At 37.6% G+C, this 26,484-nt stretch overlaps 1 protein-coding gene across 1 annotated transcript in view; it reads right to left on the bottom strand.

Annotated features, from left to right (window-relative positions):
- Positions 1 to 4,820: 4,820 nt before the first annotated feature.
- The window catches only part of LOC109102042 (transcription factor COE1-A), a 123,396-nt gene continuing 101,732 nt past the window's right edge, over positions 4,821 to 26,484 (bottom strand). The window contains 9 exon segments of the mRNA XM_042770196.1: positions 4,821 to 4,953; positions 7,642 to 7,696; positions 7,698 to 7,711; positions 8,883 to 9,077; positions 10,695 to 10,874; positions 11,855 to 12,032; positions 13,411 to 13,476; positions 21,982 to 22,056; positions 22,058 to 22,068. Coding sequence (XP_042626130.1) covers positions 7,643 to 7,696; positions 7,698 to 7,711; positions 8,883 to 9,077; positions 10,695 to 10,874; positions 11,855 to 12,032; positions 13,411 to 13,476; positions 21,982 to 22,056; positions 22,058 to 22,068 — 773 coding nt within the window. The 3' untranslated portion in view covers positions 4,821 to 4,953; position 7,642.

Below are 26,484 nucleotides of genomic sequence, written 5' to 3' on the forward strand. Positions count from 1 at the left end.
TCAAGTGTTTCTCCTAGACAGCAACGTGTTTTAAATTGATCTTCTTGTAAGACCAAATTATCTGAGCTTTGGTATCCACATTAATTTTATTGCTTATACTCTACGACCACAATTCTCTCATTTTGTGTTTTTATTTTTTTCCGATGATTTTTAGGAGAAAGATGATGCTACTTAAATGGCATAACTGAGAACTGAAGGAGCAACCTTTTCCTCTGTGTGCTTAACACTCATGCTCTGATGTGTCATCTTTATACGCCATATAAAAATAATCAGCTCACTCATTAAACGCAGGAAGAGGCTGATTTGCTCTATAGAGTTTCTGTCAAGTGAATGTCAACAATGACAGTAGAGAGAGACGCACACACACTTCTGTTCAAAATTGTCATCTATCACTCATATCCTGTACATTAGCTTCCAGACAGTCTTCCCTTGGGATCTGTGACGAAGAGAGATTCGGAAGAGTGACAGAAAGAGAGAGAGAAGGAGAGATAAGTAATCCTTCACTTGTGACGTTTAATGTTCAAAGTGGGCTTTGTTTGCTAAGTGCCTCACTGCGGGGTGTGGACTGAAGGTCTTTTTGGGGGTGAGTGGGTGAGGGGGGCGGCCGTGCCTCTCAGTAATCCATTAGCTAATGGCTGGTCCAAAGCTCTGCCATCTTACCTCCATACAGCAGCCGGCTGTACAAAATAATGACATAGAACTGACAATTAGCGACTCCAAAAATCCTCAGACATTAGAACTAGGTGGCAATATAAAGAATTCAAAGATCAGACTTGATTCAGAATCAACCTGTGCATATGGAAAAAGAGAGAGAAAAATACTAATATATTAAAATAGAAAATGCTTATTTTTCAACTTAATCAAATTCATCAATATCATTTTTACTGTATTTTTGATCACAAATAAATACAGTCTTTGTAAAGCACAAGAGGCTTTTTTCAAAAAACATAAAAAATCTTTTAACTTTTGACCTGCAGGTGTAGATATAATAAGCAAATAATGTTCCTATCTAAACAAAAAGGCTATTTATACCTGATCTAACATTTAAAATAAAATAATTTCAGCTCATTTGTGGCCTTCTCTTTATTTTAGCACACAGACAACTACCAATTCTGGCTTTAAAACAACAGCAATTCCCACTGAAACCATGTGCCAGATATTGAATTTAATGGCTCAAGATATTAAAGATTCACAACTTGTATTTCACTAATGTTTCAGGGTCAAGGTGAAGCTCTCTTTTAAGCTGAGGTGGAGTTTTGCCCTCATGCAGTCAGGTCAGCAGAATCTTGCCACTGACTTTTACAAGCTAATCAGATCAAGAGCATCTTAATTAAAAAAAGGAGAGAGATTAATTTTTTGCTGATGACTGTAATGCAAATGATGAGTCAATTAAATGCAATGTGCATTTCAATTAATAAGTTGAGGAGAGCCCATCATTATCATGTTTGCGTTCGTCGGAGCCCACATTCACATTATGCTATCAGGTATATAATAATTTAATGAATGGGGCTAATTAAAATGTGCTACTTTAAGGGGAATTGGCGGGTTGGGGTAGAAGGAAAGTGGGCTGGGCCCAAGGAGAGATCATTCCCCGGAGATAACGAACAATCAGACATCTGTTGGCAATAAGACGGCACAAAAATAACATGCTGGTTTACTTGTGTGACATATATTTTCCAAACATGCCCCCAAACACCTGCTCCTGGAAGAAAGGCTCAAGAAAGACAAAAGACAGTCCAAGAATAAGAAGAAAAAAAATCACAGACAAGAAGTAACTTTAATTTAATATTGTGAACTTTGAAAAGTTATTTTACAGCTTTCATCAAAAATGATAACAATCTATACAGTAGTTTTTGTCTTGAGTTTTCCTATCAATAGAACGGTTCAGTGTGTATTCAGTCAAAAAAACATAAAAAATAAAACCCAGAAACAAACAAACACAAGAATAGTAGGCAGGAAGGCAGGAGGAGACCAGGTTTGAGTCAAAAAGGTTTGAGTCTTTTGTCCTATCAAATGCTTGTCATTTTATAAGAAGTCCATCTTATTCATTGCGATGGAGCCACTAACAAAGTAACCATCGCATAACAGCAACATATGGAAAAGAAAAACATCGTGAATGGTCAGTCATTTCTGATAAAAAGTCCTCACACATTAGCAGTATTAAAAGCCATTTTTTCTGTTAGATGGCAGATTTCAAACACACATTACAGGATGACCAGCCACTTCAACCATTCATGAAAGAGCCCTGAAGACCGATCATCGAGGGCTTTCCTGATTGGCTGACAGTTTAGAATTAGACAGAGTTACAGACTGGGAGTCAGAAACCTCAGCTCCAGGGGCAAGGCATTGTGCTCTGATATCGAGTCACTTTGCTCTGGGTGAGAAATTCATCAGTGGTACCTTACAAAGTGCTGTGGCACGACCCAAAACATGCAGTTCGCATGCACCTCCAGCTAAAGTGAACATCCACTTCAGAGCGAACGGGTGACACTGTAGAATATGGCTTTGAGCTTCTCTCTCCCGTTGTGAACGCAGCAGACAAACGACTGAAAAAAGGCAGCCTTTTTGCTTTAAAATTAATGAGAAAGTGCAACCAATTGCACTAGCATTTACATAAAATATAATCATATAGTCTCTCTTTATAATCCTTCAGGTTCCCTCTCATTTTCCTTCATTATACAAACAACAAAAAAGGACAATAATTCATCCTTAACCCTCCTTCGCTTTAAGTAAAACAGCCGGATTTGATTGTGCTTTTTTTTCTGGAAAGAAACCCCTTAGGAACTCTGTGGCTACTGTTTACTGTCTTAGTGGTGGTTGTAAAGTCTGTACAAGGGATTGTACGCTTATGGGTTTGCATTGTTAAGCATCTATACTGCTGGTACTGAAATACGTGAGAGAGATAATGGAATAGACAGATCTATATGCAGGCATAAATAATCAGATCTAATAAAAGAGGAAAGAAAAGACTAAAAAGAACATAGATTCAAACTTCATCGAAAACGTCCTTCTAGGCTTGACACGCAAAATAAACCATCACTCTCAGAGAAGAGCCCATGCATATTATTACAACAGTACAGGTTCTGTAAGCCTCAAAGAAAAGATATAGATTTATATATTCATCATATATTTATATTTATATATTAAAATAAAAAAAAAATCTACATAACTAAATGCTGTGAGATGCTACTTTTTTGCCATACATTAAAAAAATTCAAAAGGAAAACAATGAACTTACAAATTATACAAAAATAGACAATGGCTTTTTACGAATAGAACTCATAAAAAAAAAAAAAAAAAATGGAAGTTTGACATGATACAAAACAGGATCTAAATTCAAACAAAAACATCAACAATAAAGACAATGCCGGTGATGAAAGCGAACAGATGGACAAACAATCACGACAAACCTTACACAATCAGAGTAAATTTGGGGAGAAAAGCAATATACAAAATCTGGATATACATACATTATTTATATGGATATTTTACAGAGACTCCCCTCTTTTTTGTCCAGAATCCATGGTTTGTGTTTTGCTGAGTTTATGAGATTTTATGTCATTTATGCAATAAACTGAACATGCCGTGTTATTATGAGCTGCCTAAAGCCATTCTGAGATAAATACAAATAAAACAAAGACTTTGGCAACAGAAAGTATATATACAAAAATAGACGACTACCAAAGTGAGCCAATCAAACTGCTGTATGTTAGGTGTTGGACACATTTGGAAAGCATTCTTCATACAGTGCTGTCTAAACATGGAAAATACTTTGCTAATTCAAGTCATGTCCTCCAAAAGAAGCCAAAAGAAACACACAAAAAAGGAAAAATGGGGTGTTTTTAACAGTCGGCTCTGAAATTGTATACTTCCTATACTTCATTTAACCTACATCCTTCACTAGTGAACACAGCAAGCCAAACACATTAAAATTTTATATATCACAGTTTCATTTTTCATAGACAAAGGAAAAAACAAAAAATTAAAAGCAAAAAAAAACAAATTCTCACCATTCCTTGAGCACACATAAAATTCAATTTTTTTTTTTTTTTTTTTTTTTATTAAATGGCATTGCAACTAAGGGGTTCTTTCCTTCAGTCCATCTGTTTACTGCATATCTCTGCTCTATTTAGCAGCAAATATTTGCATGAACATAAATACTGATTTGTTGTAGAAAACTGGGTCGCTTTTTCTTCTCTTTGAGGATGAATCTTGACATTGCATGACAGCATTTTATTAACTCTTAAATAACTTTTCTACATCATAGCCATTCAAACCGACTGGTACCCAGATGCTTTGTAAAAAAAAAACAACAACAAAAAAAAAAAACCATTGGGAAGTGAGTATGGCGCTACAATTTCAATTTCAAAACAAACAACATTATGGCAAACTATTTGTTGGCTTCTCTCTGGGACAAAAAAAACCCCTCCCTTCTTCTTCTCTGTACTCAAACAGTTGGCCTAAATATTCTCATTTGGATTTTTCACGAATGTGTCTGTTCATATAAAAACTGGTCAGTATTAACAGAGATCTGTGCTGTTGACTGTAACTGCTCTCAGAAACATTAGGAATGCACCCGCTCCTAAAGTGTCGTGTTTGTGTGATACAGTCCTGTAAAATTAATTAAATTCATCCAAAAAAGCCCATGAATATAATAAAATGGAGATCCATCTCTCCTTTCTGCATGGGCCAAAACATGGGGGGGGAGGAAAGTCCTTTAGTAGAGCAGTCCAGAAATTAGCTTAAAAACAAAAGCAAACATACACTTTCTTCCATAAATTGAGATTCCTTTGTCAAAAGAGTCCCTGAGTTTTAAAAGTTTCAGTTTTCATGTCTCCACCAGAAATTGCCTTCAGCTCAGAGCGTAGATTCTCTAATGAGAGCTGAAATCAAATGTGTCTCTTCAGCAGTCCAGGAGCCCCTACATGGGAGGAACAATCATCCCTGGGATCGCTATAGTCATGAAAAAAGAGAGAGAAGCAAAGTGAGACATGGGATTGTTTGGTTTCATCTGTCATGCAACAAAACCAAAAGAAAAGCATCTGGAAAGCATGTCCTACTCAAATGATATGAACAAATAAGACTGGTTTTGTCACAACCAGAGAGAAAGAAATATTGTATTGCTTGTGATGACTTGCCATTATACATTTGAAAATCACAATACAGTTCAGTGTTATTTGAAAATTATTTATATACTGTTATAGGTTTTATGAAGATTTCAAGTAGCTTATATTTTTATATTTTAATTTTAGTTTCATTTTTAGTTATTTTATGTGCTTTTGTCATTTTTAAACATTACTAATTAGATGCGATTTTAGTTTTTATTTCAGTTTTTTCTTGTTAGTTCAGCACTTCAAATGATCAAATTCATTTCTGTTAGTTGCAAAAAATGCTTGCTAATTGCTAATTTTTAAGCTTTTTATAGTTTTTAAACAGTTTTGAAGTAAATCTGTGCATAGAAATGAAAGGGTTAACTAAAGACAATGCTCATGGATTACATCCAAACAACAGGGTAGAAATATGGGCTTCAATCAACTGAAGGAGGGATGGAGAGACTAAACGCACACGCAGTAATATATCCCATAATTCTCTGTGCTTTCGATCATCCACTGAAGCTGTACATAAATCAGAAGGATGTACAATTCCCTGCGAGTGGTGAGGATAATCTTTTATTCTGTATGATCTACCTAAGGTTGCAGGGCGTCCGTGTTTATTGGGAGGTCATTGTCAGGATAAATAGGGACTTTGCTTTACAGGCTGTATATCAGTCTCCCCATCAGGGGAGCCATTATATCGAAACAATTCATCAATCCAATTTAGTGATAACACTATAGGACGGCTTCGCAACGCATTAGCTAATGCTTCTCTCCCATGAGGACAAAGCTCCACGGGTTCGGAGGGAGACCGTTCAGGATATTCTTACAGGTCTGAGGGATTTTGCAGTTACATGAAAGAGCGTAGAAGACAAACTTAGTTGGAGCTATTTTTTTACTCTTAAAAATGACTTCCATTGGTGTAATACAGTCAATTAAATAATATATTTGACTTGAATAAAAACAGGTCATTTAAAGCAGTTCTTTATTTGACTGTGTAGCTTTTCGCCTGTGTTTTTCGATGAGCGACTGAGTGTTTACTTCATGTGCCTATGGGGACTGACGCACATTTTATGCGGACATCGTTTTTACGAGACAAAATTACAAACAAACCGCAGTGGTAATAAAAAGTGCATGCAGTGTTTACATAGTCTGACCCCAAATTACCTTGCTTGCCAACACTTGCAAACAAAAATAGCTTGAGCTTAGAATAAATAATTTTTGTTATCAAACATTAAACAACGTTCAGTCAAACATTAGTATCACTTCTATCATTATTAGCCAAGAGGAAAGCAAGTCCCATGAGCACTGAGCTTGGTTTCTCTCTCCATCGCTCACCCACTTTCAGTAGGCCACATCACCGCAGACCAGATTTTTTCATGTAGCATATTGGCCCTCCTATTGATTTCCTCTCTCTGGTCCCCTCATCTCTAATTCCTGGGTTATTTCCTGAGTGTCTCTGCCTCATTTGGAATGAAAAAAAAAAAAAAAGAGTGGTGACCGACACCATCGATTCATCGGGTCAGAGTGCTGAGTGCATATAAACAGACGGAGAGGAAGCACTCCACACTCGCATAGATAAAAGATGTCTGCCTCAAATGCTCAATTACTTTAATATTGTCCCCTGTAGATGTCTAGATATTTCAGATCAACACACAGTGCCAAATGCTGTGCAGTAGTAATTGTCATAAATCAGAGGATGCTGATTATGGCTTTGTGTCAGATAACAGTGAAAATATGTCTTTATAAATGTCACAAAAGTGGTTTTATGTACAGTTTGGGCAGAATTTTCAAAAAAAAACTAAAAAAAAAAATTGTAAATGTAAGAAATGTATATAATAATAATAATAATAAAAAATAATAAAATCTGGATGAAAAATACAACCTATTCTTTAGGACCATTAACATCTTATTTACATTGTAGTCAGTTTTGTTATGAGCATAGTTTGTATTACACATTTTATGAACAATACACAATTGTCGGTACATAATACATAACCATATTTATTCATTTGCATTATTTATTTAAATTAATTTAATTGTATTTTATTTCCAGCAAAACTTTATTGCTATATTACAGTAATGAGAATTTTTCCATATTACAATAAGGATAATGAGATTTATAGGGAACATGTGCTTAAATCATGAAAAATAATGTCATAATAATCTTAATAGTTCTAAATATTTTGGGTATAAAACACCATCTGTACATTTCTTCATGAGATTCACCATTTAGATTTTTAAAATCAGTGGATGTTAACTTTCCTATAGTTAATTAACTGACAAAATCCTTGTATTCTACACTCCACAGCCACAAGTGAACTTTGAGGAGGATTTGACACAGGAAACAGGAAGTCAGGCAGGAAATGAAACACATATGGCATGCTCTTCAAGATGCATAGCAGGGCCCCTACTGACTATGAGCATAAGTTAGGAGAACGAGGGAGGATGGAGGGAGAGCATGATCTGACAGTCATGCTGATGGATGGCCTTAATGGATATAAAGAGAGGATGATGACGAAAGAGTGTGAGACAGGTGTAAACATACTTCAGGAGAAGGCCAGTCCCTGCAGGGAGTTGGCGGTGGAGTACTTGCTAGAGTCCCACAAAAGATTGATCTACTGGAAGCAGAGTGAGAAAGCAGGGAAGATGAAGAAACAAAGAGAAAGAGTTATTTTTTGCACAAAGAGGAATTGGGTCAGAGAGGCAAATGTAAAAACAGATTACCGCAAGTTAGGACAAACTGACAGCTGTCTAAGTGTTAGAAGGCTGTAGATCAGACACTCCAGCTCTGTTTCAAAACAAGTGAGATGCAACACTGGCAACTGCCTACATAGACAGCTGCCTTTCAACTGGAATGGAACCTCATAAGTGACTACTTGGAAAACTTTACATAGCCACAGATTCCTTGCATCACATAAACAGTGCTCTGCATGGAAGACTTTGGCAAAAAAAAAAAGTTGGTGAAAACAATGTGTCTTTGAAGGCAACATAATTAGTTTATTGTCATTTTGGAGTCAGCTCAATTGGTTTTATAACAGTAGCACTTAGAAAACAACACTGCACAGCAAAATCATTATACACACACTTATACATAAACTATCGTTTAAAAGTTTGGAGTCAGTAGGATTTTATTTTAAAAAGTTAATACTTTTTTTTTTTCATGAGGACACATTAAATTGATCAAAAGTGACAGTACAGGCTTTTTTTATGTTGTTAAAGATTTCTATTTTAAATAAATACTGTTGTTTTAAACTCACTATTCATCAAAGAATCCTGAAAAAAGTATCACGGTTTCCACCAAAATATTAAGTAGCACAAGAATTGTTATATTAGAATGATTTCTGAAAGATCAAGTGACACTAAAGACTGGAGTAATGGCTGCTAAAAAATCAGCTTTGCTATCACAAGATTAAATTACATTTTTAAAATACATTACAATAGAAAAGTAATTCACAACATTATAGTTTTACTGTTTTTTTGTTGTAATTTATTGTGATTTTGATCAAATAAATGCAGCCTTGGATAAAACCTGGTTACCGATTCTAAAATTTTGAAGGGGTGTGTCTATGCACACACACACACACACACACACACACACACACACACACACACACACACACACACACACACACACACACACACACACACACACACACACACACACACACACACACACACACACACACACACACACAAACTTAAATTAACAGATTTAAACCAAATGTTCATATTTGTGCTTGCCCTTTATTGGAGAGGTCAAGCTTTTCATTCTGCTGTTCCACTCACCTTGAAGGCCGTTTCCATTGGCACTGGTGCAGGTGGGGGGTGGCGAGGCCTGGGCCCGCACGACGGGAGCAAAAGCGCTCTTCTGTTTGACTGCAGACACCATGTTGGCCGGAGAGAAAGAGAAGATGCCTGAGGAACTGCTGCAGTTGGAGGGAAGACTGGTGGAGGAGGCCATGGTGGGACTTGAAGGAACAACTGAGGGATGGGAATGAATGAAAGAGAGGGAAAACGGTTTAGGATAGATCAGAGCATACCTGAAGCACATAATTAGATTTTTTTTTTTTTTAAATGATAGGTGGTAATGATATGTATATGTAATGTTAGATCATTTATTGTTATAGTATTCCTTGACTGGAGGTTCAAAGTCTTCAAGCTCCACAGATGCACTTTCTGCTCCTCTTAGAACAACATTGGCGCAGGTCCCTCCCCTGTCCCCATCTCTACTGCCTCTCCTTTTGTCTATTAATAATACCCTAAGAGCATTTTCCCCCTCAACGATTTTACAATTACTCCTGTCGTATTTCAGCTGCTCTCTTATATCCTGCTCTACCTTTATTGTTGTTCTTATTCTGCACTTTAATTTTTTATGGCACTTTCCCAAGTAAATTCTCCTGATAGTGTCATAATCCATTTATGAAGGCCTAACTAATCAATTAATGAAAATTGGAGCCCACAAAGTCTGCTCTCTTGCATTGATTGAAGTGTCAGCCTGGAGTCAGTCAGCCTGTTAAAAATACTTGTTAACATCACGGAATCAAAGTACCAAAGTTGAATTGCTTCTCCTGCAATTAGTTTATTGATTTAATTAAGATGCTTTAATTTTAGAAGCCGCGCAAGAAGATTGGGGTTATACGAATGGCTCAAGCATTATAGACAGCGTCTGATCATGACTGAAGAAAAAGAGTGGGTGGGATTTTATTTCTGCTTTTAAACACACACACATACACACACACACACACACACACACACCACACACACACACACACACACACACACACACACACACACACACACACACACACACACGGTGGCAGTACTATCTTACTTGGTTGTCTAGATGAAATAAGATACATGTGTAAGATGCATTAATGTTACTACAGTTTATGTTTAGAATGCAATAACCCCTTTCATGCATTCATCCACTAAAGTTCAAATGTTTGGTGTCAGTAAAAAGAGGTCTTCTTATTATTAATGTTTTTTTGAACAGTTACAGTAATGTTGTGAACTAATAACAATAATGCTGTGAAATATTGTCACAAATTAAAATAAACTGATTTATATTTTGATATATTTTAAAATGTAACTTATTCCTGTCATGACCAAGCTGATTTTTTAGCAGCCATTACTCCAATGGTCAGTGTCATATGATCCTTCAGAAATCATTCTAATATGCTGCTCAAGAAACATGTCTAATCCTTATCACTGTGTAAAAAAAAAAATATATATATATATATATTTGATGATTTATTTGATGAATAGGAAGTTCTAAAAGTTCTAAAGAACAGCATTTATTGAAACAATCTAAAAGTATCTACCTGTCAGTTTTGATCAGTTTAACGCACTCCAATTTTTTTAATGGTATTATATATGTATGTATATATATATATATATATATATATATATATATATATATATATATATATATATATATATATATATATATATTATATATATATATATATATATAATATATATATATATATATGTTTATATATTCATTCAGTGAATACTCATATCTAGCGCACCTAATTCAAAATGTAAAAAATGTAAAAGAGAGAACGATAAACAGACAGAGAGAGGATCAGTACTCACTGGCATAAGGAGAGTTGGCAGCAGAGCCATTGAGGAAGTTGGGCGAGCCCACCAGCGTGGTCATGCCTGTGTTACCGTATCCATTCATATTGGTAGAGACAGTACTGTAGCTACTCTGCTGGGGTGTCGTGCTGGGTACGTAACCGTGAGGGGACACACTGCTTGTGTTTCGACTGAAACCTGAAACACACACGCATAGTAATAAGGAAAAGAAATAGGAAATAATACATTTAGAAACAAGCAGAATCAGCTCCTGGTCACCCACTGACTTTCTTTTGAATGGAAAAAAGAGCACCGTGAGCATTGCTACCACACATCTCCTTTTTTGTTAAACAGTAGGAATAAAAGTCATACACATCCGGAATGACATGAAAGTGATGATGATGATAGAAAATCTCATTTTTTTGGGCAAACTGTTCCTTAAAAGAAAGACCTGTGTGTCAGTGGTTTACAGAGGCAGATTGGACAGGGAGGAGTGATATGGACTATAAATATACATCAGGACATTAAACGCTGACATGGGTGAAAGCAGCAGGAAGTTCTCGCTCCAGGAGTCCCCGCTGTCTGGTACAAAGGCAGCCCTCATCTCTGCTCTGCTTACCATTCATTCTCCCTTTCATCAGACGACTGATAAATTATTGCTGACTTAACACAAATCATTCACTGTCACAGAGGCCAAGGAATGCTGAGGGTAAAGGAGCCTGGAGGTTCAGGGTAGCAATGCTGAACGCTTGTATCTGTCTGCATGCTGTCTATCTCACTACTTTTCACCCACTTGCCTAAGGTTTGAAGGATTGGTAGCAGACTACTGAATAACTTTGAACATGCACACTGTCTTACTGTGACTATCCAGAAAACACACTAACACAAAAATGAGTCAAATGGAAAGATTTACAATGATTTATTAAATACATTGCGGCAATATTTCGGTGCATTTAGCACCTTAAACTCAAACTGAGATTGGTTAGAGAATAAGGTGCAGGTGTTTTGCACTAAAAATACCATGTGCATTCACATGGTGAATTCATCCTTAATATCTCTCTTTGCACACACACACACAACACACACACACAAACACAAAACTCTCAAAGTAAATCAATTTTTTTTTGTGAATGGCCAAAATAATCTTGTGGTTTAAGATTGATGGCATCTCTGCTCACCCTGATTGGCTCCTTGTGTGGACTCAGAGACGTTAACAGCGAGCTGGCTGTGGAAGGAGTTGACTCCCATCATACCAGCATGGACTGAGCTGTTCGCCAGACCTGGCAGCTGGTTGTGCCCACGTGGGACGTTGTAGAGTGCCTCTGCAATATCTGCTGCTCTTTTCAGAATGATCTCCTATCAGGATCAACACAGAAATGGACCAATCTAATCATTAGAAGGATACTAGTAAGCCAACTGCCTGTAAAAAAAAAAAAAAAAAAAAAAAAAAAACACACTCTCTTTCGAATAATCATACAGTATATATAATAATAGTTTTGTCTAAATAATTAATCATAACCCAATAAATGACAATAAATACAATCAATCAGTCACTAAATAATCAAAATAACAGCTGATATTAAGCAACAATTTAAAAAACCCAAAATACCCACCCACACCTTATTGTTTAGTATTTTGAAAATTGTCTTAAAAATTATATCTAAATACGGACAACCTACAGCATGAGTTGCCAGATAAACACACCTAGTTGAATATGATCATATGAATCAATATATTCTTAAAACTAAAAGAACAAAATCTAGAAGTATAATCATTAAAGATGTGTTCATCTGCTAGTCAGTTCAGCTAGAGCAGAAAAGTCTAGTTTTGGGGGCTGGGGAAGGGGGGCCGCACATTCTGATGGAAAATGAATGCCTCAGATTCACCCTCATCAAGACAACAGGACCGAGTGGAGGTTAGGGGGACAGGGGTTCCTGAGAGGGAGCTCTTTGAGTGGGTGGATGACTGGAGTCATGCTCCATCCACTGCCCAGCCTAAATAATTCAGCATCACTGCACTCATGCTCAGCTCTGCAATCGATGAGCATATACCCTCACTCGCAGTTCATAACTGATCTAACATTGAAGATGCCCTTGTGGTCCTTCAAACCAATGAGAGAGAGCTCTGGAGGAATTACATTGGGGGTTTTATGTTGAGGGATATGTTAGGGAATAATAGGGAACAATTCTACGTTCTTAAAGCTCTAAAATGGCCTTAACTGGGAACAAATGCTTAAACTGTGCTGTTCAATTAAACCATTTAAGTGTGGAAAATATGTGTTATTTACACTGATCCTATAACACAATGTGCTTTTATTTTTTATTATTATAATTTTTTACAAATAATACAGTTTGCACTCTCTCGTGCACATGCATTCTTGTCTGAGAGTGTGTGAAACAAGATTTTTTTTTTTTTATAAGTAATTGTTTTTATTTCATTTCACCTTGTATAATTTATACTTTGTCAAGTTATTCCATTTTTAACAAATTGTCTTAACAAATGACTGATTTCTAAGATAATTTTAGAATGTGATTTCTAAAAATTATAAAATGTAATAGCAAATTTAAAATACATGTTAGACTTAAATTTATTTTTTAATCGTGATTTCTGTGTGAAAACGCACCTAACAGATTTGATGCCCAAATACATGTGTATGCATGGATACTGAATGAGGCCCTGTTGGTCTCTGAATGTTTAATGGTTTGATGTTTCATTGTGCTCACTTGAATCTCACCTGATTATTGTGTGGCATCCCATACAGAGCTTCCACCAGGTCTGCTGCCCTCTTCAGAATCACCTCCTATATAACAGAAAAGATTAAATGTGCCACTTTAGCTTTCCGTGTCAATTTTAATGTCAAATTCACTTTGTTCACTAGATTAATTTACTTGAAAACTGATAATTTAATTGATAAAATGGTAAAAATTATTTCAAGACATTTTCTAAAAGCAATTCTTAATATCATATGCATTATTTTATAAAATTAAGAATTTTAAGAATGTTTAGAAAGCAACGTTATTTTTTATTTATTAAAACCAACACATTTTCCTAGTCTGTTTGGTTACTTATAAACTTATAGTACAATTACAGGATCAGTCCCTTTAGAGCAATATCAGGTTAAGTGCTTTTGCCTAAAGGGCAAAATGCTAACAGGGCTTTTCAGTTCATAGATCGCCCCTGACAGGGTTTGAACATGCGACCTTTGAATTGCTAGCCAACATCCTTGACCACAACTCCCCTACAATTTGCAATGGGTATACATCTTAAAAAACACCTTAACAGCCCCATACTTAACTAGCTCTTCCTACCAACAGTACTGCCACCGATTCCATGTATAATACATGAATACAAACACATATAAAGCAAATACATGTATGTTAGTACCATGCAACGACTGCTCCACAGGAGGCAAGAGCTACAGTAATGCTATTTTCCTTCCAGGTAATCGACTTTCACTTTCATAACTGGAAACCTATTTATTACCATCCTTTTCACACATAAAACATTTATTTACAGTGTTCTTTACACTGTGTATTCATTTCCTTTCTTCTGAGCCCTCTTCTCCGCTTCATTTTTTTTTTTAACCCTGAAGCTCCAGTGGAACCCTTTTTAAAAAGTTAATGTGCTGGTGCTGAGGAAATAAGCTCCGCAGTGCGACAACCAGAAAATTGTTCTCACCCTCGGTGTGTAACCCTTGCTGCGAACAAGCCCCCGAGCATGTGTGCCCTGCCTGCCAGCTGACATATTGCCTTTCAATCAGTCCCCTCCGCCTCCCCCGGTGGCCCCAGATGCAACACACGGACACGAACATGACGAGGGGGTCAGCAAAGCAATAAAGATTTTTAGTGCGCTGTCCAAGGTGCTAAATTCACTCAATAATGGGAGCTCTGGCACTGCATTAACCCCTTGTTAGGGGGTGCTTTCACGGGGGAGGCACCCGTCTCTGTTCGCCCAGGATTGGGGCTGGGTGATTGAGAGAAGCGCGGGAGAGCCTGGGGAGGCCTAAAGTGGTGCTTTAGTATGGATGTGTGACTCCGACAGGCTCTCTTCTCCTTTACCTCTTCTTCGCGGGATGGTGGAAGAACATAAGGGATGAGAAGCATTAGTCCATGGCTTGGTTCCCCTGCTGCACCGGCACTGTGTCATTTATCCAGTATACCTCTCGCACTCTCCTCTACTTCTCTCCCTTTCACTCTCGCTCTCCTTTGTTAAAAGATCTCGTCCTTACCTATCGATCTCCCATCATTACAATATTTGGGGGGGGGAGGGAGAGATCTGTTGACAGGGCAAATGCAATAAGGAAGGGGCCAAAAGTTTGTCCAACAACAAATAAATGCTATTAGCACAGTCCGTGTGTGGTGGCCCTGTGTCTGGAAGCAGAGCCCATTTCCTGGGTGAGTAGCAGGGCTTCCAGTAAGGGCCGAGCAGGGAGCCAGGAGCGGGTAAACAGGAAAGAAAACCTGATCTTGGATCTGCACGTCTGTATAGCTGTCTATCAGTCAGAGCCATCATAACCCGTGCTCAATCCTCCCCCCTTCTCCGCTCCTTCAGTACGGCTGTGAGCTATGAGGACCCAATCTCTGTTTTGACCCATTTGGAGTGTCTTTAGCACCCTGACAGGTGTTTTCCAGCTTTAATTTCCATCAACGTGAAAGCTGAGATGTATGTATACATCACGAATAATGCGAATGTGTGCAACCAAACAACCCCAGGCGTAGTGTTTTGAAGAATATAATATCAAATAGCCCACAGCGCAGCAGTTTAGGGCCAGCCTCCACATTAATGTGCTCCGGACAATTGAATCTGTTCCTGTGTGTAATTATGGTGGCTGGTAATATGATATACATTCATTAGGAAGGGGACTGCTGAAAAAAAAAATGAAATAAGGCCCAGGTCACATCTGGAATGTTAAGGCAATGCTGTCTGCACATTTACAAGGAAGCCAGGCCTGTAAAAACATGACAAATTTATTCCTGTGCTTGTTCATTTGCAATTTTATCATCTCCTAATGTTCTATTAGAGCAGTTAATACCAGCGGGTTTCACCATCGTCGCTCATGCGGAACGGAGCGCAGTGATGATGTCATACTTCCTGCTCTGCTTTCCTGACCATCATGGACTGCTGGTCTTTGTGGAGGTACTGGTTTATTATCTTAACTGAGGTCCCTCACACTTGGTGCTGTGCAGTAACAAAATACATATATTTTATAAGTCCTTCAGTCCACAGAATCTCATGGATACAAAGGCTGTCAAATGATTAAAAGTCTTAATTAAATTAATTACAAAGTATGCAAATTTGGGGGAAATGGCCCTAAAGAAGATTATTTAAAGACATTGCATTTTATTTCCATATTATCCATATTATATAATTTAAAAATACACTGTCAAGATAAAAAAAAAGTTAAATTTTGAAAAAGGTGCTTTCCTTCAAAAAATTATTATGCTAATGGTAGGAAAACTAACCACATTTTTTTATTTTGGTAAGTAGATATTTATAAATATAACATATATTAATACTGATTATAAATATTATAATCATTACTATTAATATTATTAATCATGCATTGAAAATTAAACTGACAGCCTTACTGCATGCATTCAAATACTAAATACAAGAATATAAGAACAGCACACATACTATATATAGGGTGCACCAAGAGCAAACCCAATCCAAGTGGGATGTACATATAATCTGTGCAAGCTAACCACACAAAACTCATATGCCATATCTGTTTTCAAATAACTGCAAATGCTTGGCTTAAACAGAGACCACACTGGTGTGTGAATGTCATGCTGTTTATACCCACCAAAGCTGCAATCCATTTTGATGAATGAGGGCTATCATATAGTGAGCCTTTCCCTATCCTGACAATAATCTAATCTTCAGTTTCAAACACACCATTTGTCACTGATGTAAGAAGATGAGATACTCAAATGGTGAGTCAATAAAACTGTGATGGTTCCCAGAACGATGTGTCAGGTTTTAATCTGATAGAAAACTGTCTTTACCTTAATAATAGTAAATGTATGGCATCCCTATGACAGAGTTAGTTACTGTCAGCATAAGAGTACAGTGATTCATCAAAATGATGGTTTGTGGGTGTTATTAATGTATGAAAGCTAATATGTATACATGCATTTTCCTAAATTTAAGTGAGTAACTACAGCAAGTTTTAAAGGTACATATGTGTTAATTACTTTGTGTGAGGTAAACTGTGATTCATGCAAGAGTGCATTGAGTGGACGTGGCCATCGTATTGCGTAGACGTGGTGAATCACGTGAATTAGAGCAGAATGTCCATTACATGTGTGTTTGAACACAGCTGATGCACATTTCTTTGACTTTCACAGATCCTGAGTTTGCTCGCTCAGTTGAATGTACTGCTTAACATGCGGTGGCTTATCCATCGAGCTTGTCTAACTCAAAATCAAATATCCTTAGTCTCCCTCCAATCCCCCCTCCTCCCATCCTTCCTTCCATCAATATCTGCCCATCATAAATATCAGTCACTGTGCTCTTTAACTAATGTGGCTTCATTTGCATAATTCATATTCTCTCCGGGCCTCAAAGGTTACTTCTCTGAAAGTCAATAATAAACCTGTCTGTCCACATCTGAACAGTACAACAGCGGAGAGCAGCCACCAAAAATTTGCAAAGACTCAATGACTTTTATAACGACACTATTAAAAGTGTTTGCTACAGTTGTCTAGATCGGTGATTCACAACTTTACTTGCTTTGATTTTTGCAATGCTGGTCTAGGTAAATTTGGCAGGTTAAGTTTTAATCAATCCCTGTTGGGTCCATAGTCATAGATTCCATTTCCGATAGTAGTCTTGTGGATTTCCCAGCAACATATAAGAGCAAGCTGCTGTGTTACTCAGAAGCAGGGAGATTTTTCCAGGAAGCACAGATTGAATTCTGGACCCTGGTGGAGGCAGCCAAGGGGATCAGGTGGATGTGAAGTGAACAGGGAAAATGTGGGAAACAATGCTTACAGAAGAGAAGGAGAGAGACAAACAAGGCCGCAGTCTAGATGTGCTGAATATGGGTCCAGGTGCATTGTGGGATGCAGTTTCCACTATTCAACTAAGTAGTTTCTCTTTGAATTATTCTCTATACAATATGTAAATATATAAAATCTACTATAAAAAAGAAAATAATATATTTTAAAGATATTATATTAATCAGTTTATATAAACACCCATTTAAAATATTAAATAACATAAAATATTACAGATATACACAATAATATACATATCACTCTCAACTCAATATCACTAGTACCACGCATACTGCAAAAATCCTGTTTTATAAGATATAGAGTTCACGGACGCGATAATTATTTTTTTTCTAAATATCAACCACAGAGAGAGAAAAAAAAAACATCTTGTTGAACAATAACCTGTGTAATAAATTTGCTGGGCTGGATAACATAGTAGCACACATTGTTTGAGGACTGAGAGAAACAAGTTAACCTGCCGTGTTCCACACAACTTGGCCCTCACCTGTGATTGAGTCCAGCAGTTTAGAGAAGTGCCGTCAACAAACTGTTATTGCCTCAATAAAGGGCAAAAATCAATAGTGCTGAAATGAGTGGCTGGGCGCAGTAGCCGACGCTGTTAATATCTTGCTGAGAGTGTTCGAACGAGAAAGGAGGGACAGAAAATAGGGATGGGAAGACTGAGGAAGAGATGCGGTTACAGTCTAAAGTACTTGAGGGAAATCAGGTAATATCCATCTGCTAACACCATCCTTGTTTTGACAACCGGCGGGACATGTATAGGTACACCGAGAAATTATTTCTCCTTTACCCTTTCCATGTTTCACTACCTCTACACCCTCTTTTCCCCCTTGTGGTGACTCAATTATTGTTTGGGCGAGCAGTAATAAAGTGAGGGCTGTGGTGTGTCTTCGATCGGCTGACCTGCGAGAAGTCAGCACCGGACAGCTGACTTCACCATGATGGATCACCCTGCTCTCTCACTCTCTCTCTCTCTCTCTCTCTCTCTCTCTCTCTCTCTCTCTCTCCACCTTCCTACCTCTGTTTCTTTTGTTCTCTCTCTCTCTCTCTCTCTCTCTCTCTCTCTCTTCTCTGCCAACCTGTCAAGTCCAAGGGCTAAAGGTGTGTTGTTGAACGTACTGGGCTATTGTTAATGTTTTCCATGTGATCTGCATTCTCTGAAGATAAACATTAACTAATTTGGCATTCATTTTTTTTCCATAGAGAAAAATGTAAATCTGTCAGCAAAAGACATTACCATGAGCTCGGGGGTTGTTAAGTGCCAAAGAAGCCAAGAGTCACTGTGATTTCAACTGCACTACCCATAATCCTCCAAGGCATTAAGACTACAGGTCCTACTTGGAACCAATGGGGAAAAAAAAAAAAAGAAAAAAAAAAACATAAAAGACAACAAAACTGAAAAAGCTCAACAGCGACATCCCACTATCGTCAGGCACTGTCAATAACTTCCAAGTAAGCAAAATGACCTGTGATATTAAGGTTTGTATTCAAACAAATAGAACATAATTTAGTGAGGTTTAAAGTGAAAATAGAAAAAAATGCAAATAGGGTAAAGAAAAAAATAGGATTCATTCTTTTTCCTTTTAAAGATGGCTATTTTTCTTATCAATTGGAACATATTTTTTCTTGTTTTAAGCATAAACCTTAATTAATTTTTTTGTTTGTTTTCTCTGAAAACAAGACTTAATATGTTTTTTTTTTTTTTTTTGGCTTGCTGAAAAAGTGGGCACATACTTCAGTATCCTAATATAACCAAACAAGCATCTAACTGCTTCCTCTGGGACTTCCCCTATACCTGACCCCGAAGCTATCTCACTGAGTATTTTTGCCTACCTGCTTTATTTCCTCCTCTAATAGAGTGAGGCTGCTCACTTGTGGGCAATCCCACCTATTTCATTAGGTAAGGAATCAGTTAAAACTATGGGCGGCTGTTAAGTGGGCTCTCTGGGGAGTGCAGCCACGAGTGTATTCAGATCTACCTCCCTTATGCTGAAAACGGTGGGAAAGATATGACAAGTGACCCTGGCCATGACCCACCTAATGCATTCAGCTTTATCATCAGCCCAAGAAAATGAGTCTCAAATCAAGCCAAGATTAAGACCACAGAGAGCATATGTGAGCAGCATGCTGCCCCAGTTTCAATGAAAATTACCAGACTGTTTCCAATATGGCAGACAGAGAAAAAATAATCGGGGGCACATTTAACTTTTACTCTTTCTGCAGAGAAGCTAATTCTCTGACTGATAAGCAAATGATAAAAACAGGGTTTCCCGAATCTTGTGACCAATTGATTCCCAATGCATGTTGATTTTCAGCATTCATTTCAAAGAGCTGACACTAAAAACAAAAACATTTTCTAATCAATGAAATAAGTTGAGCAATAAAAAATTAATAAAATGATTTTCCAGGATGACTGTGGGAACCTTCAATATGTTATTTTAAATGTCTAGCAAATTATATTTTCATGTATATATAGGTAATCTGTCAATACAAGGGGATATTTATATCTTCATCAGTGACATCATGAGCCAGTAATGTAATATTCCCCATCAGCATTTGGTGGGACGAATAGCAACAAATGTCTGTTAGGCCCTTTAGTGGGTCAGCTCAGTGTTCCAGTACACACATGGAAGGTGGTTGTTGTGTTTTTGCGAGTATATAATGTGTGTGTGGTAGCATAGGGTTCAGACTGTGGGACTGCAGAGGAAGGTATTCAGACAATGTCCATGTGGTTCATTAGGGACTGAGATCAAACACTGTTGCCCTCTTTAGCCTCATTGACAGTAGACAGAATATCTGTCCTCTCCCACCAGCTGGGGAATGGACACTAACATGAAGGGAAAGGAACGTGAGGGAGTGAGTGAGGGATAATTGAGAGATAGAGGAAGGACAAATCCTACATCAAGATCAAAATTAAATGGAAAATTTCACAAATAATATTACTACACACTACCAGTCAAAAGTTGGACATACTTGACAATGTTTTTTATGACCTAAAAACTCAAAAAGTAGTTTGTAGTTAAATCTGAATTATTAAATATTAAATAAATATGTAATTTTATTTTTGTTCTTTTTTGTTGTAGTCCAATATGAATTGTGCCTAAGAATGATTTTCAGTTTGTTTTTGAAAAATTACAATTTTCCCCCCAGTGGATAGTGAATGAAGAGTTTTCATAGTTTTGATGACTTCATTATTATGTGGATAAAATGTGGATAAAAATAAAATAAAAATACTAATAATAAAGAATGAGGAGTGTCCTCAAGTTTGACTGGTTGTGTATATTTTAAAACCTTGCCTGACTAGTTTGAAAATGACCCAATGAATCTGTGCTGTAGGCCCATGACCCATTTACTCCCAGAGTGCCTGCAAAATGTTAACTCTAACATCACAAAGGCACAGCTGTGATATCACTTCCTGTCAAGCACTTTACGAAATTACTAAACAGTGTGCCTCGATGAAAAGAAGACATAAAAAACAGTGTGCCAGGGTTATTATAGTCATCTAAAACTAAAATCATAAACAGCTAGTTGCCAAGACAATAAATAACTATTTAAAATATATATACATATAAAAACTATAATAGTATCTCAATGATCCTAAAATAACAGAGCTGTGTGGTGGAGGTCATATGAGATTAGCAGCCCACTGTAACTACTTTGGCCACCAGACTGGCTTTGGTTTGACACTCCATTCATTGACCCCCTGGTCTAATTTGATGTGTTTAAGGTGTAATGGATTTGGAGGTGGCTCATTGGCCATGAATACTGATGGCCCAGCTTTGATACAGAAGGCTGCTAACAGCACAAGGTCAGTCCTGAGCATGAGCAGGCGCAGCCAGGCATAATTACTCCCGCTTTTTTTTTAAGTGGTGCTGCTGGAGCGGGGCTCTGGGGTATGGGACATGCACAACAAGATAAAGTAATGTTTATTTATCCCTCCCAAAGGATCCATTTACATGGCCTGGCTCTCCTTAAGAAGCGTGCACAGAGAAAGAAACAAGCACCCAACTGGGTCCACAACTGGGATCCTTTCACAAGAATACTGAACACAACAGCGTGAGAATGAATATACAGTACATAATCTCTGAACTGAAGGAGTCTCTAATGAACGCTTCAAATAACTAGACCTTAGCTATCGGATATAAGTTTGAAAGGATATCTTTGGAATAACGCACAGACGAATTGTTCACAATAAACCAGAAAACATGTATAAAGAAAGTAAATAAGGTCAATATTGGCTTAGAAAAGAAAGGACAATAGTTATGTCATGCTTAAGAACTGACCTTTGGTAAGCGCTCAGGGTCGCCTGGGTGTCTGATCCCCTTCTGTAGCCGCTGGAAACCGTAGTCAATTGTGGGTTTCATTCAGTGCTACAGGAAAGAGAAAATTCAACCATGTTACCGCATGGAAATTCAACACCCATCTGCAATTACCATTACAAAGAAATTTATATAAGTGTCATTTGCTTCAGACCTCAATACGGTTCCAAAAAACACAAAAGCAAAAAGCAACAAAATTGTGCCTAAAGTATCAAATATTATGTTTACAAACTAGCTGCCAAAATACCTGTATCAATTCCCACTATGCTTTAGCAGTTTGCAATCACAAGGCACCACTTTATGAAATAAAACAACACTTGAGCAGTTTTGTCTGAATGGATCCTGCTAAATGTTATTTATACCAATGACTAACAAAGACTGGCACGTATCTTATGATGACCAGAAGCAGCCAGATCATTTCATCTATAAGCATGATTAAGATCAACACAGAACTAAAAGGTGCCTTTTTAAATTTGCTGTTGTCCTTAAACAAACTCCAATAACAATAATTCTGATGTTAAACCCCTCTTCTGTTTTGTAGGCACCCGTAATCTGCAAAACAAATCTATAGACCTAAGGTTATGAGCAAATAATTCAATTAAAGTTTGTTTCATTTCTGTAGAGCGGCACCTCCCACTTTCTTAGAGGCCCATAGACAGCTTCATGAATGCTCGCTGAGGACAGAGCAATAAGATATTGTCGAAAAAGGAACCCGATCTGTGTGATGGGGCCAAACTTCCTGTACGGGTGGACCACATAGTGCTTGGTCCAATGTTTTTCTAACCTCCCTGGATTGAGCGGGACTTTCACACTGAGACAATGGGTCTTTCTCCAGCACTGGCCTGAGGAGCTTGTTTGTGTGTTTTATCTGTTGTGGTGCTAAAACTCCAGCCCTCAGGGGCACATTCACACAGAGCCCTTTTGTGCTTCACTGAGACAGAATAAGAGATATACATGTCAGCAGAGATATTCAATATTTGATATGCAGCATACAGTTGTGGTCCCAAATGTATTTAGATATTTAAGCTATGCTTAAAAATGTATGAATTCCAATGCATTATATAACAAACATCAAACCAAGTAGCATCAAAGAAATTTAAACCTTTTCTCACAAGTGTTCTTTTTCTTACATATTTTTTTATCAAACCGATTTTAGTGGATGTACTGACAGAGGTTCACACAGGTGTCCTATGTTGAAAAGTTTCAAAATACTTTTTATATTCATTCTAAACTGTATATCCATTGTTTTTTTTATCATTTAAAACCTAACAAAGTTCCTTCTATGAAATGGTTGTCTTTGAAAAGTGTGCTATCTATCCTATTTTAAAATAAATAGCTTGTTTTAAAATTCATACATTTAAAGGTCCAATCAATTTTTGGAGCCACTGGTTTTAGGTTGGTTTTATGCTATACATTGGGTATAGAAAATAATCACCCCACTTTAAAATAATCACATTTTGGTGAAGAGGCCAAGATCTGACGTTAATACTCAAACACTGTAATAAAATGTTTTGGGTATGTGACATAAGATATCCAAGAGTCCCTCTAACAGTTATTCACTCTTCACATGCACTTTCTCCCTCTCTCATTCTCTCTCAATAGACTGACCACCTTTCTTTTGCCTGAAGCATCAAATCTCAAACAGAACAGAGAAAAAGCATCAAAAAATAGCAATTTAGGACTGGAGTCCTCTGGCCCTAAGTTAATTGTCCTGCTGAAGACGGGGGTTAAAAAAAAGTAACAGTCTTTCTCTCTTCCGGCCTCCCTTCTGTTTGCCCTGTAGGCCGCAGCCTGGACATTTCCTGAGGGAGTTCACCCAGCTCCAATCAGCTCCACAGCTGAGAGGACAGACTGTGGGCAGCCTCTGAGTGCAGTGGAGTGGATTCAGATGGCCAAGGGCCCAGACAGAACCAGACCCCTGGAGCCCAGAACACAAGCTGTGCCCAGCCTGGCCCTCCTCCACCGGGGAACAGGGGCAGCTCTGACTGTACAGCAATGCCCACTCGATACAACATCCAGTGGCAGTTAGGATCTGCAGCTTTATGAGAACATGCTTGTTCTCAATGCTGGTCCAATATCTGGTTTTGACATAAAGCCTGAAACATGCATTGAAAAGAAAGAAGTTATATGTAAAAAGCCAGGCTGCATCCCTACCAACTCTGTAAAATGTCATGTTTACTTTTACAATAAGCTGTAACTTCATTAAAAAGTGGTTGACAATGGCTAATAACAACAGACTTCACGCGACGAGACACAGCAGGGCTCAGAGACTCGCTGATTGAAAGGCGGCATTAACCTCGACTCTCTCAGCCACTATGACTGCCTGGATGCACAGTCGCTCACACCGCACTGTGATTGACTGGCTGTTTACTTAAAGAGCAAGATGAGAAAAAAAAAGTTAAAACAATCCTGGAGCATGATGGAGAACAGACCACAGCTATCGACGAAGGAAAGAACAACAAAAACAGTCGAATGTGACAGAATGATTCAAAGCTACCCTGCGGCTGACAATACATCATATCTAAATAGGCTTCCTGTAATCAGGTCTGTTGGTGGTTTGGAGACAGGGATATGGAAGTGTGGACTGGTGCAGCGCACAGAAGAGGCCTGAGTGGAGCATGAATGGGGGTTGGGGGAAGCAGACTGCAGGATATCGTAATAGCAAAGGAATAGATGGAGGCTGAATGAAAGATTGTGTTGTGTAGTATTACAGCAGGTCTGACATGGAGGTAGGAGAGAGTGAATGGAAGAGTAAGAGAGTGTGGGTTGAATGAACTATGTAAAAAAAGGCTGTAGCTGTAAGGTCTGGACAGCCACCAGCTTCTGTGGCTTGAAGATGAAATGACGCAATATTCGCAACACATTTAACTACTGTAACGTGACATATTTCTAGGTGAAATAAAATATAACATTACATTTACATTTAGTCATTCAGCAGACACATTTATCCAAAGTGACTTACAAATGAGGACAACAGAAGCAAACAAAACCAACAAAAGGGCAATAATACAGGTATGTAAGTGCTGTGATAAGTCTTGGTTAGCCTAGCACACTACACATAGCAAGGCTTTATATATATATATATATATATATATATATATATATATATATATAATATATATATAATTAAAAAAAACAAGTTGATAGAATAAAAAAAGAACAGGGAACCCTCGTGTTTTTTTTTTTTTTTTTATCAATTTATTGCATTCCTGCTAAGTGAAAATATTAATTTCTTAAAAAAAAAAAAAAAAAAAATCTTACTGACCCCAAACTTTTTAATGACAGTGTAAAATAATAATAATAATAAGAAGAAGAAGAATAAGAATAAAGAATAAATAAAGGAATATTCAGCCAGAAATAATGTATACATAATCATGGCAACAGGATTTGAATGGATTTTGAAAAATGATAATTGGTTAATTATATTTTTCACTGACTAAAACAGTCACATCATCAGAAATGTTGTTTCATTGGAAGACAAAAATATTGCATGTAAATGAGAAAACTATGAAAACATTTTTTTAATTCAAATGATAATAAGCATTGATGATTTGTGAGCAATTCTGAGAAATAGACCAAGACCAGAGACATTTATTAGAAGAGCTTCAATCTCATTATACTTAAGAAAACACGTGCGATAAAAGCTGGTCTAGAGGAAATCACCACTAAACGCATTTAGCATTGAATAATGAAGTGGCTGCTGGAGCAGAACTTTTGTGAGGGTCTAGACAGGGAACATTTATAGTATGTCTCTTTCAACAGGACCCATGTGCTAGCATAATGAGGCACAGGCCATGATGCAAAGCACCTCTGAGGAGGGTGTTGAGTTAATGTGCTGATACAGAGATGGATGGGCCAGATCTCAGGCTAAACTGTACTCCGCCACACTTACAGACATCTGCACATGTTTACTCTCCTTCATTGCTATTGATTTTCACACACTGTACAATCCTCTCACCAGCCGACTCGATAATGTACACTTGCTGAGATAGAGACTGTGTACTGAACAGTTAGCAAAATAGTGCTACTAACTTTATATAGCCACCGGTCGCCCACTGAAAACAATGATGCAAACATTTTGTGGACATGAAACCATGCAATTCTGGTATATGTCACAAATCAAACTGACATTAACTGGTGACAGTATATACGTTACAGCAAAAGCGAAACCCAGACCCTTGCGACCAAACAGAAGAAGAAAAAAACACCCCCTGTGCTCGGTCATGGAGTGAACTTTGTCAGAAAGTTCGAACAAAACAGTGTATTTTCAGAGATAGACTTACACCAAACAGGGAAGTAAAATCCCATGAGCTTTTTTATTTCCGGAGACTCTATGTCCTACTTGGTGTGTAACGTTGTTTACCAAACCATGCACAGCAGACCTGTATATTTATAGAGGAACACCTTTCAACTGTCCATGCACTTGTTTACTTTTACAGTTCCAGAAACTCGCAAGCTGTGGTTTCC

Source organism: Cyprinus carpio, chromosome A14 (genome assembly GCF_018340385.1).
Source record: "Cyprinus carpio isolate SPL01 chromosome A14, ASM1834038v1, whole genome shotgun sequence".
NCBI classification, from domain to species: Eukaryota; Metazoa; Chordata; class Actinopteri; order Cypriniformes; family Cyprinidae; genus Cyprinus; species Cyprinus carpio.